At 42.0% G+C, this 15,403-nt stretch overlaps 1 protein-coding gene across 1 annotated transcript in view; it reads right to left on the bottom strand.

Annotated features, from left to right (window-relative positions):
* Positions 1-15,403, bottom strand: part of SLC13A3 (solute carrier family 13 member 3) — a 44,437-nt gene that overhangs the window by 10,516 nt on the left and 18,518 nt on the right. Inside the window, exons 4-9 of the mRNA XM_056548290.1 lie at positions 13,284-13,350; positions 9,957-10,142; positions 9,037-9,162; positions 8,856-8,951; positions 6,350-6,454; positions 2,406-2,503 (exon numbers count right to left, since the gene is read on the bottom strand). Of these exons, the coding sequence (XP_056404265.1) occupies positions 2,406-2,503; positions 6,350-6,454; positions 8,856-8,951; positions 9,037-9,162; positions 9,957-10,142; positions 13,284-13,350 (678 nt within the window). The remainder of the gene's footprint in view (positions 1-2,405; positions 2,504-6,349; positions 6,455-8,855; positions 8,952-9,036; positions 9,163-9,956; positions 10,143-13,283; positions 13,351-15,403) is intronic.

The following is a 15,403-nucleotide window of genomic DNA, read 5'->3' as shown; positions in this document are numbered from 1 at the left end:
ATACACTAAATAGTCAGTATCCAATCAGCTTCAATACCTTACAATGACCTTTGCCCATTTACCTCATTATCCTTTTATCTATTATTAAATATCCCATTATGTTTAAAGTTCAGATTGGGGCTATTCTGTTGTGGCTTCTCCTATTTATATCTATATCTATTTAGCCACTATGTTTTTCCCCCTTTCATTGCTGCAAGATGTATTACAAAGCAACTAAGCACTTTGTGCTTATGTCATTACCGCCCTGTGTAACGCAATGTGTGTCAACCTGCGCATTGTTCAGGGCTTACATCACATCCACCCCATGGTACGCATGGTCCGGCTACGCTACACCCCAGTTCAGCGCAGATCACTAATGACACTGCTACTTCCAGCCCATGACTCTTATATTCAGATGCTTGGCGTCTACCATCACTGCCGGTCACGTGTGTTCCCTCTCCAGACCAACTACGGGGGTAAGTCTCCTTCTAGATTTGAACTTAAACAAAATCTTAGTGCATTGTTCATCTTTTCTTTTAAGCTGAATTTGCGCTTATTGTTTGCCTTTATACTTTGTTCCCCAGTCATCTATATCTGCCTCCTATTAGGCTCTATGCACATAATCATGTGTGTAACATCCTAAACATCCTGTGGTCTTCTCTATTAAACTCTCAGGCTGGGTAAGAGAACATGTTTTCTACTATTTAGGAAATTAGATTTATTACTATTTGGGCAATGTCATCATTATATATCGTCTTCATCATGTTTCCACAGTTACTACAAATGGGTGGTCACACTTACCATTGTCTCCAGGGAATCATATAGTTATCATCTACATTAGGTATTTTTTTCTTGACCTATTTCACTTTACTCAATTATATATATTTTATAGTGGAGTGAATTGGTTTATTCCCTTTTTTTGCAGGATGTCAAATGCAGGATGTGGATACCAAAAATGGTTTATTGGCATAGCAACATCTTATCTGTGTCACCGTTAAACGTCTGATCCAGAACCATATAAGTGACCAAACGCTTCATTTATCAGTGCTTTCTGCTATTGGGCACATAGCTTGGGATTATTTTTGTCTGAATATGTGTATATATATATATATATATATATATATATATATATAGATATATATATATATATATATATATATATATATATATATATATACATGTTTCTATGTAGCAAGGTGACCACCCTTAATACATATAGTATATCTGACTGCATCTAACTGTGACTGACACTATATTTGATTTTATACCTTTATTTATCATCTCTTTATATTATACTATCTGTGATATTGATTATATTGGAACTGATGTGTGATTGGGTATAAAATCCCCTTACTTGATGATCGTCACTATGCTTGAAAAAGGCTCTAGTGTTGAGCTGAAACGTTGCTGTTGGTAGCATGTGGTAAATAAACTCACAGTTTTTTTTGGAAATTTCGTTGGAGTGCTGCGCCATTTTTTGTTGGATATATATATATATATATATACATACATGTTTCTATGTAGCAAGGTGACCGCCCTTAATACATATAGTATATCTGACTGCATCTGACTGTGACTGACACTATATTTGATTTTATACCTTTATTTATCATCTCTTTATATTATACTATCTGTGATATGTTCCGATTTTCTCCTTCACCCCTGATGAACCCATCTTAAACATATGGGAGAAACACGTAGGATTATGGAGTATGAGAATTTTGTACATAGTGTTGCCACCAATTAATTGCATATACAATATTGTGGTTTCTTTTCACCCCTTCCCCTATCCACACTTATGATAGTGAGGGTAAGGGTTAGAATAGGCAGGGAAATTTCATAGTCAGGCTACTCACCTGTATCCTTGTTCCCTCCCAGTCAGCCTTTTCGCTGACACTATGACTCCTTTAAACTGTGGCAAGACTGTATGCAATTTTCATCTACTGTGAGTATATGCCTTACTCTGCATTACTGTGTGCCATATACTTGCACTGTGACATCACTTGTGCTGTGATATTTGGTGCATACCTTGACATCACTGACTGTATCATTTCTTTACTAGCACTACTGTAAGTAGATTATCCATACACTGTGACATCATTGTATGCATTCTCTCTGTGTTGTGACATTACTTATGGCATTATTATTACTATAGCTTTTTGTCTTACTGTGATATTTGTGAGTATTATCCTTGTGGATTAGCCAAACATACACTGGACATACTGAAGATCTAACTATTGGTAAGCATTCCATGTTATGCGGAGGGTAGGACCCCAAGTTTTACTATGAAACACCAAATTTTGGGACCTGATGGTTTCATGTTAGTCTTTTACAGACCACAACACTGGTAAATTACATAGGTATGATGCATACAATGTGTATTAAAATGTCCTCAGCAACGTGCAGAAAATGATTTCCTTCTGTACCTTTAAGATCGAACCACCATGACAATGAAGGCTTCTCAGAGGGGAAGAAGAATAAAATGATGGATATAGTAATTCCGGTGACTGCGTCAGAGGTGAACCTGCCGGCCAGAATTCAGTATATTAGTGCATTACTCAGATTTATTCAAAGCAGCTTAACATTTTTAACAATACTCCAGCTGTGGCTGCCCTGACAAATGCGATTTATGACCTAGTGAAAAAGATCTCCCATCAGGTTCAGGAAAAATTAACTCATTGCCAGCATGAAGTGTGAATGGTCATGTAAGGTATACTGAGACAACCCTGTCAATAGCAAACAGTCAAAATGTATGTTTCATATGGGGGCCATGCACATTCAGTCCTGTAAATAAAAATAAGGACAAGGTCCTCCTCTGTGATCTCTGACAACGTTGACACCTTAAAGGGGTACTCCCGTGGAAACCTTTTTTTTTTTTTTAAACCAACTGTTGCCACAAAGTTAAACAGATTTGTAAATCACTTCTATTTAAAAATCTTAATCCTTCCAGTACTTTTTAGGGGCTGTATACTAAATAGAAATCCAAAAAAGAAATGCATTTCCTCTGATGTCATGACCAAAGTGCTCTCTGCTGACCTCTGTTGTCCATTTTTGGAACTGTCCAGAGCTGGAGAAAATCCCCATAGCAAACATATGCTGCTCTGGACAGTTCCTAAAATGGACCGCAGGGGTCAGCAGAGAGCACTGTGGTCATGACATCAGAGGAAATGCATTTCTTTTTTGGGATTTCTCTTTAGTATACAGCCCCTAAAAAGTACTGGAAGGATTAAGATTTTTTAAGACTTTCATTAAGGGGCGTGGCCTGATGTCACTAGGAGGCGTGGCCGACCCCCCGCAGAGCACACACAGCGTTCAGAACTAAATGTTTCTGAACTCTAGCCAGTGGAGTACCACTTTAAGGCCTATTCTAAACATAAGTTTGCTATGATCGTCACCAATGGTAGAGGAATCACCTGATCATTATCAGTCATGGTGATCATCCAACAGCCATGACCACCAATAGGTTCATTGAACAACAGGTCAGGCCCGTCGCTACAGGACAGGCAAACCAAGCAATTGCTTGGGGCCCCGAGCAGAGCCGGTGCTTGCTCGTCCTGTAGCGACGGGGCAATTCCCCCATTCACTATTAAGGACATCCCTGTGTCCCTAAAGATGCTTTCGGGACACAGGGATGCCCTCATTAATTCTCTGCGGCCCCGCATTAAGTTTAAAAACGCAGGGGCCGCCGGGAGATAGCGCATGCCGGGACCTCACTGACGTCCTGTGTGTGCGCCCATAGCAACGGAGGCGCAGAAGACCGGAGCATCGAGGAAGAGGAAGACGCGCGCTGGCCAGCTTGGTAAGTGACCGGCGGGACGTCATCTTCGGTGTTCCGACCACCACTTCTCCAGTCCCGGGAACTAATGCTATGGCCGGACCGGAGGAGCGGTGGTCGGAGCACTGAAGTGGGGCAGTACACAGGCATACAGTCTTCAGCCATACACTGTATATGGCTGGAGGTTGTATGTCTGTGGGGAACACTGCCAGCCTAATTTGGGGGAACACTGCTGCACCTAATGTGGGGGGGAACGCTGCTGCACCTAATGTGGGGGGAAGGCTGCTGCACCTAATGTGGGGGCCTCATATCGACCTTCACTCACGTCGCGCTCCCAGAATTTAAGAGCCGGCCCAAGAGCGTGACGTGCGTGAACATCAAGGGGGGGGGGGCTCCCTGTCTATTTTGCTTGGGGCCCCCAAATTCCTTCAAACGGCCCTGCAACAGGTTGAATAGTATCTACAATGGGGTGTAACTGCAGAGCTGTAGTAGTTACCCCTGACACTGGTGGCTAAAGGGGCCAAAGGCTCTTTCGCCACATACAAAACACCAGTATCACAAATAACAAACATTATATGGGCATCCTATTAGAAATATGACCATTTTACCAATCAATAGATGTTCTCTTTAACTTTAAGGTCCAAGTCTGGTCACACGAGACTTTACACTTCCAAGGTCTTCATAAAGTTAAAGCATTTCACACAGACATGTCAAAACTTTTGATCAGTTGATCGGTCTCATCACGGTAAGGCTAAGTTTCTACTTGGTCTTTTGTCCTGCGTTTTTTGGTATGAAAAAAACGCCTGAAAAAACGGCATTGCGCCTGACGTTTTTTTATTTGTGTGGAAATTCCACCTTGGCAGTTATTTTTGGTACCCAAAATTTGTTGGGTACCCTAGAAAAAAAAAAAAAGGATGCAGTAGTGATGAAAAAAAATTATTTAACGAAATTTATATATTTTATAACAAAATTTTTATTCATTTTGAATAAAGTGTGTGTGTGTGTTTCACTTTTTTTCTTTATTTTTTTAATTTTTTAGGTAGTACTACTACTCCCAGCATGTATAGTGCAGAGATACGAGCGCAGGAAAAAGCAGCTCAATCTCTGCAATAGACAGGACGATCACAGCGGATGTCAGTAGTGATACCCGCTGTGATCTGTTCTTACCTGCAGGTACTACTACTCCCAACATGGAGCACACTCTGCTCCATGCTGGGAGCTGTAGTACCTGCATTAATATACAGATCGCAGCGAGTGTAATTTCTGACACCTGTTGTGATCTGTATATTATACCTGTTGCGACACTAGCAGAGTCTGCGCCATGTTGGTAGTAGTAGTACCTGCAGTTAAGGAAAGATCACAGTGGATGTCACCCCTGACACCCGCTGTGATCCTCCTGTATAATGTATAGATGCAGCCGGACGGTCTTCTATGGTCCCCTGCACTGACGTATAAATACACCTATTCATATTTCCCACAGAGAGCTGTGATTGTCTGGCCAATCACAGCTCCTGTGGGAAATATGAATAGGTGTATGTATACGGCAGTGCAGGGGATCATAGAAGAGGGGGCCGCCCGCATCTATAAATTATACAGGAGGATCGCAATGGACTCGGGCGATCTGTCAATTAGTACAGGTACTACTACTCCCATCATAGAACAGTGTGTGTTCCATGCTGGGAGTAGTAGTACTACCTAAAAAAAATAAAAAATAAGGAAAAAAAGTGAAAAACACACACACACTACATTTTTATTATTGTCGGCTACATTTTTAGGTCTCTGCCCGTCCACATAAATTGATCCCTGTTTTAAAAATTAATAAAAAATTTTGTAATAAAAAAGATACATTTCGTTAGATACAATTTTTTCCTTCACTACTGTATCTTTTTTTTTTTTTGATACCCTACGAAATTTTATTAAAAAAGGTATCTCCATCACTTTTTTGGATCGCTTAAGTCTAAAAAAGAATAAAAAACACCTGAAAAAACGCCAAAGTTAAAACCTACATATCATTTTTTCTTGGCATTTTTTCACTCCCATAGTCTTCTATGGGAGAAAAACACCACGATTTTGACTAAAAAATCTAAAGTGGAGCTGAAAAACACCAAAAAGAGTGAAAAAACGCCAAAAGGATTTAAAAAACGCCAAAGTGAAAAACGCCAATTGGAATAAGAATTTTGTGATTTCTCATTGATTTACAGCTAACATCTGTCTGCTGTGTTTTTTGGCCGAAAAAAACGCAGTTAGTCCAACTAATGCATGCTGTGGGCTTCATAGGCTAAGGTTAAGTTTCTACTTCTTTTTTTTTGGGGGGGGGGGCCCCGGGGGGGGGGCCCCCCAAAAAAAAGTAGAAACTTAACCTTAGCTTATAGAGCCCACCGCATGCATTAGTTGGACTAAGCGATGATCCATTGAGTGAAGTGTACACCTGCATGCTTCTCCTGGCTATATCTTTTGATCGGTGGGGGTCTCAGCATTAAGACCCTGTCCAACCAAAACGTTTGGTCAGTGTGACATGTCAAAAGTGTTTTTTGTTTGTTTTTTAAAGACAGTAATGCTTTAAGATCTATATGTGTCTAGCAATTCCTGACTTACCCAGGTCTGAATGCTGATGCCCATCCAGGAATAAACTTTGGGTCTCTTGTAAACAGGAGGATGGCAAAAAGACAAAAGAATACAAAAACTGCCTTTTCTGCAAAACTAAAGAAAAGAACTATGTTAGTCATCGGGCTGGAGCCAAGTATAGCCTTTATCTATCTATCTATCTATTTAACTATCTAATCTATCCATCCATGCACGTATGCACCTACGTATGCACCTTCCAGCATAGCTTCCAAATAGCTGGAGACATTTTAGTGAAACTTTGTATATGTTACTTATATGTCAACTAAAAATACAGAAGAGTTAAATTAACCCTAGCCAACCCCCTTATGCGAGAGTGGTGTTTTTTTTCTCTGAAGTACTATAAAAGTCTAAGGAACTTTCCTGATCACATTACTCTCAGGCTGCAGAGATTGCCCAGGACTTTTAAGCATCAGCGGCAGGTAGGTGTGAAGAATAGTTAGTGCAGGGGACAGGGTATGAGGTCGGGGACATAAGGACTGGATATAAGGATGGAATATAAGGACAAGCGCTTCAGTGTTGCTTTTCCTCTCCTACATGGTTTAGGTAAAAAGACTGGGCACGCCAGGTACTCTGCTAGTAAGTCATAATTCTGAATGGATATTAGAACAAATAAATCGGAAAAGGGAACGGGTAGGTGATGATTTGGTTCTTATATGCAATGTAAGTCAGTGGCCATGGAGACAAGTCAACGTACATATATTTGTCTGGTGTTCTGCCAAGAGGAAAACAGGGCACAGGTTTACAGGTGATTGTTACGCCGAGCGCTCCGGGTCCCCGCTCCTCCCCGGAGCGCTCGCAACATCCTCGCATTTGCAGCACCCCGGTCAGACCTGCTGACCGGGTGCGCTGCAATACCCCTCTCAGCCGGGATGCGATTCGCGATGCGGGAGGCGCCCGCTCGCGATGCGCATCCCGGCTCCCGTACCTGACTCGCTCTCCGTCGGTCTTGTCCCGGCGCGCGCGACCCCGCTCCTTAGGGCGCGCGCCGGGTCTCTGCAATTTAAAGGGCCACTGCGCCACTGATTGGCGCAGCTGGCTTAATTAGTGTGTTCACCTGTGCACTCCCTATTTATACCTCACTTCCCCTGCACTCCCTCGCCGGATCTTGTTGCCATTGTGCCAGTGAAAGCGTTTCCTTGTGTGTTCCTAGCCTGTGTTCCAGACCTCCTGCCGTTGCCCCTGACTACGATCCTTGCTGCCTGCCCTGACCTTCTGCTACGTCCGACCTTGCTCTTGTCTACTCCCTTGTACCGCGCCTATCTTCAGCAGTCAGTGAGGTTGAGCCGTTGCTGGTGGATACGACCTGGTTGCTACCGCCGCTGCAAGACCATCCCGCTTTGCGGCGGGCTCTGGTGAATACCAGTAGCAACTTAGAACCGGTCCACCAGCACGGTCCACGCCAATCCCTCTCTGGCACAGAGGATCCACCTCCAGCCAGCCGACAGTGATTTTGGGTACTATATGACATGTTCTTGGCCAAACAATGCATGGTATTATTTTTTGTTATGGGTACTAGGTCTATTACTTGGGCCTTGTATGAACAATATATTCACTATTTATTTGGGCACCATGTGGTGCTCTTTATCTTGGCAATTATTAAACTTTGGACAATAAATACAATATTTTTCTGGGCACCACACTAGCAGTGTATAGGAATTATTGACACTTGTTTGGATAGTGTGTAGCACTAGTTTTGGGCAATATGACTAGAAGTGGTAGTATCTATGGGCACTAAAGCCAATGTATATATGTTAATAAGTATTAATGGGCACTATAGATCTCACTGTTAATGAACACTTCTATGGCTGGCATTGTTAATAGGCACTACTATTGTTGGCAGTCGTGTTCTGTTGTATAGGTCCTTCCAAAGTTAGTGCTATTTTTTGGGTGGCTTTGTTGGATTAGCATTATTTTATGACCATTACACTTAAAGGAAAAACCACGTGACTGATAACTGGTCAATTCCAGTGCTGGGTACATAGAGGGAAAAATAAAAAGATTTAAATATTAAAGATTATCTTTTACTGTGTGGAGGATATGCACAAAAACAATATATTGTCTTAAGGGCTCAAAAAAGATGGCTGGACATGCATATTCGGCTGCATTATCTGCTTGTTTAATATGTATGGGGGACTCCAGACTTTCCGCAGGCAAAAATGAAATTGAAATCGGACTTTCAACTACCTAATACTTTCATTTTTGGAGAAAGATAAGCTGCCGCCAGAGCTGTCTGACAGTGGCCTACCCCTCCTCTTTCCATTCAGAACACATGTATGGATGAATTGGGAGAGAAAGGTGAACAAACATTTGGCCTACAGCTATTGTATGGCTACCATTAGATGAAAGAAGGCTTCACTCCATCTATGCCTCTTGAAAGGGGCCGTACTCTGATATATACCTTAGAGGGTTTCAAGGAAAAAAGCTAAAAAATTGGGGCACATTTAGGCACTTTTGCTTTGTTCTACAGGATACTCACATTATAGGCCCCAGTTTACGATAATCTTCACTTATTACTTCCTTAGCTTTAGCTTCCGCATCCGACCTAATCTCTGACTTCTTTTTTCTTTTCCACCTGATTTATACATGGAAAGTAACCACATATGTAATGTTAAACTAAATGTAAAAAAATGTTTTAATTTGCAAGATTTCCATCATACCTTAAGCTTATAGCTCCATGTGAAATTGAGATCCATAACCAACCGAGGACAAGGAATAAAACCATCAGTGGAAATGCAAAGATGAACCAGGAGCCGAAATTGATCACATCACAAGCTGGGAAAAAGCTAAGAGGCAAAATCAAAAAGTTCAGGTTTTCTGTGTTACTTTCAAACTAAGATTAACCAATGTTACTCCGACTGAGTTATTATAGTAGCAGAGCATACAGCAGTGGGCCCAGCCTATGACACAATAATAGACCCCAAGGGACCAGCTGAAGACAACCCCAGCTATTTTTAACATTTGTATTTCAAATGCGTCAGTGAAACTCCATTGTAGTGTCTTGGAACCAATGGATTATCTAGACGGTCGGCATACAGACGATCGTAGCCTGTATTTTTTTTATATACTTTTATATAGATTTTTATATTAGTACTAATATAGGTCCTGATGACCACGGTGTTGCCTTCATATCAGGGACAGGTACAGCAGAACTATAAACACTTGACCTAGCAGCACCTCATATTCAGGAATTTGTTAGGCTCTTGTATAACAATGATATACAGAAAGCAATAGTATTGCTTGGACCACTAAATCAGGTGTCTGACTGGCAGCTACCAATGCTCCTGTTTGCATAACCCAATCCTCTATATGTTCTTTAAGGTTTTCCCTGCTGGCTATAGTCAAGAGGTCATCAACCAGTCCAGCCTAAAGCCCATTAAACAAAATAATCCTTTCATAAACAGGAGGTCACTATTGACATGTTGCACCATGCTCTCATTGCCTTTGGCTTCACATCTTGTCTGTCATCAAAAATGTCAATGAAATCTGCAAAGGTTCTGGGCTGGAAAAGTGAATTCCAACCTGATCACACAAGCCCAATTCAGTTACATAGCCTTAGGATGTATCTCAGATACTTCACCTCTTCAGTTGACCAAGAAGAATAAGGTTGGGTGCTGTTCCAGTGAGGGTCGCAGTCCCTCCAATACTGGCTGAGTATGGGATAGATATAAGAAATGCCTTCCAGATCCTATTTTGAAATTCACGCTCTTTCTCCTCGTCCGAATTTTTCTCGATGGGTATTTCCACCTTCTCTGTTGCTTCTTTGCTTTAGAAACAACAACATTATGGATTTTATTATTACAAATACGTGTAACTCTTCAAGACATATGGAAGCCACATGATTTACAGGCTACTATACTTATTGTTAAAGGTGGCAGAGCGACATAAGATGGATAGATGCCCACTCACTCTGTGTTAGCTACCTTCAGCTCTATATATTCTCCATTACATGTCCTGCTTAAACCATCATTAACCTATATTCCGCATTCCCTTCTAATCTCTTTCAGGAATTCTATTACTACACATTAGACAAGAGCAAATATATCCCGCTGTCAAACAAAGGAGTATGATCTATATCTAAATTACACAAAACCCGTCCCTGCTTTATTCACTTTGGCCCCAACCAAGATGATAAGAAAACTGAACAGTTCTTGTTTGTTCCTTTAAAACCTTCTAGTAAAATATCAAGATGTATAGGGCTGAGTCAACCCCATACCCACCCACCCCCCCCCCCAAATACACCACAAATAATATACAAACACTGGCCCTGATTTACTATTGTACATGTTTTGTCAGGTTGTGCGACAGATTCTGTCTCATTGCGTCAGAAATAAAATAAAAAAAACTAATACTCTCCATTTTACTGAGAAAAACCAAGGGGCGTGATCATTGGGAAAAGGGGCATGATCACAGAAAAGGGTGGGTGTCCCCCACATTTTCACGAAAAGCCAACAAATTTATTAAGGTTTCCACAGAAAATGTAGCGGATTTGAGCTGAAGAAAACCAGACAGATCAGAGCATGTGTAAAAAAAGCTAAATGTAGGGAAAAGTGCAAAATGTAAGGAAACCTTAGTACAGTGGGGCCAAAAAAGTATTTAGTCAGCCTAGTTCATCCAATTAAAAAGATGAGAGAGGCCTGTAATTTCCATCATAGGTATACCTCAACTATGAAAGACAGAATGAGAAAAAAAATCCATAAAATCATATTGTCTGATTTTTAAAGAATTTATTTGCAAATTATGGTGGAAAATAAGTATTTGGTTACCTACAAACAAGCAAGATTTCTGGCTCTCACAGACCTATAACTTCTTCTTTAAGAGTCTCCTCTGTCCTCCACTTGTTATTTGTATTAATAACACCTGCCGCCAGTGACTCAAATCCTTTTACGAAGGAGTTGCTTCGTAAGAAGCATTTCAAGGTCCTTGAGTGGCCTAGTAAGTCTCCAGATCTCAACCCCATAGAAAACCTTTGAAGGGAGTTGAAAGTCTGTGTTGCCCAGCGACAGCCCCAAAACATCACTGCTCTAGAGGAGATCTGCATGGAGGAATGGGCCAAAATACCAGCAACAGTGTGTGAAAACCTTGTGAAGACTTACAGAAAATGTTTGACCTCTGTTATTGCCAAAAAAGGGAATATAACAAAGTATTGAGATGAACTTTTGTTATAGTAACCAAAGATATATGACCAAAGTAGCTTTTAAATCAGAAAAGTATATTGCGTTTGGTGCTAAACACTTTAGTATAATCTCTTATCAAAAATTGCACCAAACAAAAAATAAATGAAGTAACAAATTTTATTAGACAAGTAATAATAAATAAAAAACATAAATAGTGAGATCAGCAATAGCCAGAAAGATATATATGAGGATCCAATATAAAAGGCTCCTAGAACATTGCCATTATTAGTGAAGCATATAGGGCAGTAGAATCACTGTCACAGTGTGCATACATGAAAGAGGCAAAAAATTAAACATAATTAAAACTAGGAGAAAGGAGACAATGTGGATATATGATCACGAAGGTGTACTATGAGAGCCTGGAAGCCTGGAGGCAGTAATGTAAACCTTTCCCACTAAGGGGAAAGAAATATGTTAAAACCAGGCTCCCACAAGACATCCACGATCACCGCGTCATACTCACAGGGAGGATCACCCACAACCCCTACGCCGTTTCGCTACCCGCTTCGTCACTCCCTGACGAAGCGGGTAGCGAAACGGCGTAGGGGTTGTGGGTGATCCTCCCTGTGAGTATGACGCGGTGATCGTGGATGTCTTGTGGGAGCCTGGTTTTAACATATTTCTTTCCCCTTAGTGGGAAAGGTTTACATTACTGCCTCCAGGCTTCCAGGCTCTCATAGTACACCTTCGTGATCATATATCCACGTTGTCTCCTTTCTCCTAGTTTTAATTATGTTTAATTTTTTGCCTCCTTCATGTATGCACACTGTGACAGTGATTCTACTGCCCTATATGCTTCACTAATAATGGCAATGTTCTAGGAGCCTTTTATATTGGATCCTCATATATATCTTTCTGGCTATTGCTGATCTCACTATTTATGTTTTTTATTTATTATTACTTGTCTAATAAAATTTGTTACTTCATTTATTTTTTGTTTGGTGCAATTTTTGAACTTTTGTTATAGACCAAATACTTATTTTCCACCATAATTTGCAAATAAATTCTTTAAAATTCAGACAATGGGATTTAACGTTTTTTTTTCCCTCGAAATGTCTCTCATAGTTTAGGTATACCTATGATGAAAATTACAGGCCTCTCTCATCTTTTTAAGTTGGAGAACTTGCACAATTGGTGGCTGACTAAATACTTTTTTGCCCCACTGTAAATACCGTGGGGAAAAAATTGTAGGGAATTAAAACCCACATAAAAACTACACTCCCCTCTTAGTAAATCAGGGCCACTGTGTCATGACAATTTTGTATTATTCCTTGTTGTTTCATTCTTACACTGTCAGCTGTTCTGCACAGCCAAGATGTCGGATGTAAACAATGTACGCAGCCATAAGCCTTAGCTCCATACATTGTTTGGTGACCTTGCTGGGTTACTGCAGCACTGAAGTGTTTGGGAGCTGCGTTGCGGTAACCAAGTACCATCACTGCACAATGTCACTGGACACTGTGGATGTGTAGAACAGCTGATCGGCAGGGGTGTTGGGTATTGGCTCCCCACCAATTAGCTACTGATCAAAGGAAAGCCTCCCTACACACCTGAATACCATGGAGGAACTCTCTTTTAAAATGACACTGGAGAAAAAATAAAAGTTGATGATTTATTCTGTAAAATGTTCAGAAATGCCCTTTTTAAAGACAAAATAGCATTATCCCCTTCCATTCTGATGTCCAGTCCTCACAATAATCAGACTGCCAGAATCACAGTAGATGACTTACTCTTCTATACCGGTGAGCAGCTGCAATTCTGTAGGGACAGGTTGTAAACCCTTCTCCTGTAACATAGCTGGAAAATAAATGTAAAAAATCAGCGGCAAACAATAATTTTTCCCTTATTTACTGTATGTATCTCTGAATGTATTTTATGGTTTTTTTTTAGGCTGTGCTGAATTTAAACACACACCTTTGCATAGGCGTGCGCACGGGGTGTGCCGGGTGTACCCAGGCACACCCTAATCAAGCCCAGGGAGGCATCCGAGGCCACCATGAGCAGCCCGCAGAGGACCCCCCCGTCACATTCGGGACATCCCTGTGTCCCGAAAGATCTTTTCGGGACACAAGGATGTCCCGGTTACCTTTCTACAGTGGCCCCCGTGTTAACTTTCAAAACACAGGGGCCGCCGGGAAGTAGCGCACGCAGGGACGTCATTGACGTCCCGTGCGTGCGCCCATAGCAACAGAGGAGCGGAGATTCAAGGAAGAGGATGCGCGCGCCGGCCGGAATGGTAAGTGACCAACACGAGCTGGTGTGGGGGAAACTATGTGGGGGAAACTATACTGCACCTAATGTGGGAAACTATACTGCACCCAATGTGGGGGAAACTATACTGCACCTAATGTGGGGGAAACTATACTGCACCTAATGTGGGGGAAACTATACTGCACCTAATGTGGGGAAAACTATACTGCACCTAATGTGGGGGACTATACTGCACCTAATGTGGGGGAAAGTATACTGCACCTAATGTGGGGGAAACTATGCTGCAACTAATGTGGGGGAAACTATACTGCACCTAATGTGGGGGAAACTATACTGCACCTAATGTGGGGGAAACTATACTGCACCTAATGTGGGGGAAACTATACTGCACCTAATGTGGGGAAAACTATACTGCACCTAATGTGGGGGACTATACTGCACCTAATGTGGGGGAAAGTATACTGCACCTAATGTGGGGGAAACTATGCTGCAACTAATGTGGGGGAAACTATACTGCACCTAATGTGGGGGAAACTATACTGCACCTAATGTGGGGAAAACTATACTGCACCTAATGTGGGGAGCTATACTGCACCTAATGTAGGGGAACTATACTGCACCTAATGTGGGGAGCTATACTGCACCTAATGTGGGGGAACTATACTGCACCAAATGTGGGGGAACTATACTGCACCTAATGTGGGGGAACTATACTGCACCTAGTGTGGGGGAACTATACTGCACCTAATGTGGGGGAACTATACTGCACCTAATGTGGGGGAACTATACTGCACCTAATGTGGGGAAACTGTACTGCACCTAATGTGGAAAGATATACTGCACCTAATGTGGGGAACTATACTGCACCTAATGTGGGGGAACTATACTGCACCTAATGTGGGGGAACTGTACAGCACCTAATGTGGGGAACTATACTGCACCTAATGTGGGGAGCTATACTGCACCTAATGTGGGGGAACTATACTGCACTTAATGTGGGGGAACTATACTGCACTTAATGTGGGGGAACTATACTGCACTTAATGTGGGGGAACTATACTGCACCTAATGTGGGGGAACTGTACTGCACCTAATGTAGGGGAACTGTACTGCACCTAATGTGGGGGGACTGTACTGCACCTAATGTGGGGAAACTATACTGCACCTAATGTGGGGAAACTATACTGCACCTAATGTGGGGAAACTATACTGCACCTAATGTGGGGGAACTATACTGCACCTAATGTAGGGGAACTGTACTGCACATAATGTGGGGAACTGTACTACACCTAATGTGGGGGAACTGTACTGCACTTAATGTAGGGGAACTGTACTGGTGCAGTACAGTTCCCCCACATTAGGTGCAGTACAGTTCCCCCACATTAGGTGCAGTACAGTTCCCCCGCATTAGGTGCAGTACAGTTCCCCTTCATTAGGTGTAGTACAGTTCCCCACATTAGGTGCAGTACAGTTCCCCCACATTAGGTGCAGTACAGTTCCCCCACATTAGGTGGCACCTAATGTGGGGGAACTGAACTGCACCTAATGTGGGGGAACTGTACTGCCAACCTAATGTGGGGGAACTGTACTGCCAACCTAATGTGGGGGAACTGTACTGCCAACCTAATGTGGGGGAACT

This window comes from Hyla sarda, chromosome 12 (genome assembly GCF_029499605.1).
Source record: "Hyla sarda isolate aHylSar1 chromosome 12, aHylSar1.hap1, whole genome shotgun sequence".
NCBI classification, from domain to species: domain Eukaryota; kingdom Metazoa; phylum Chordata; class Amphibia; order Anura; family Hylidae; genus Hyla; species Hyla sarda.
Note: the sequence above shows the minus strand (reverse complement) of the source record. Positions and strands in the feature narration are given on the sequence as shown.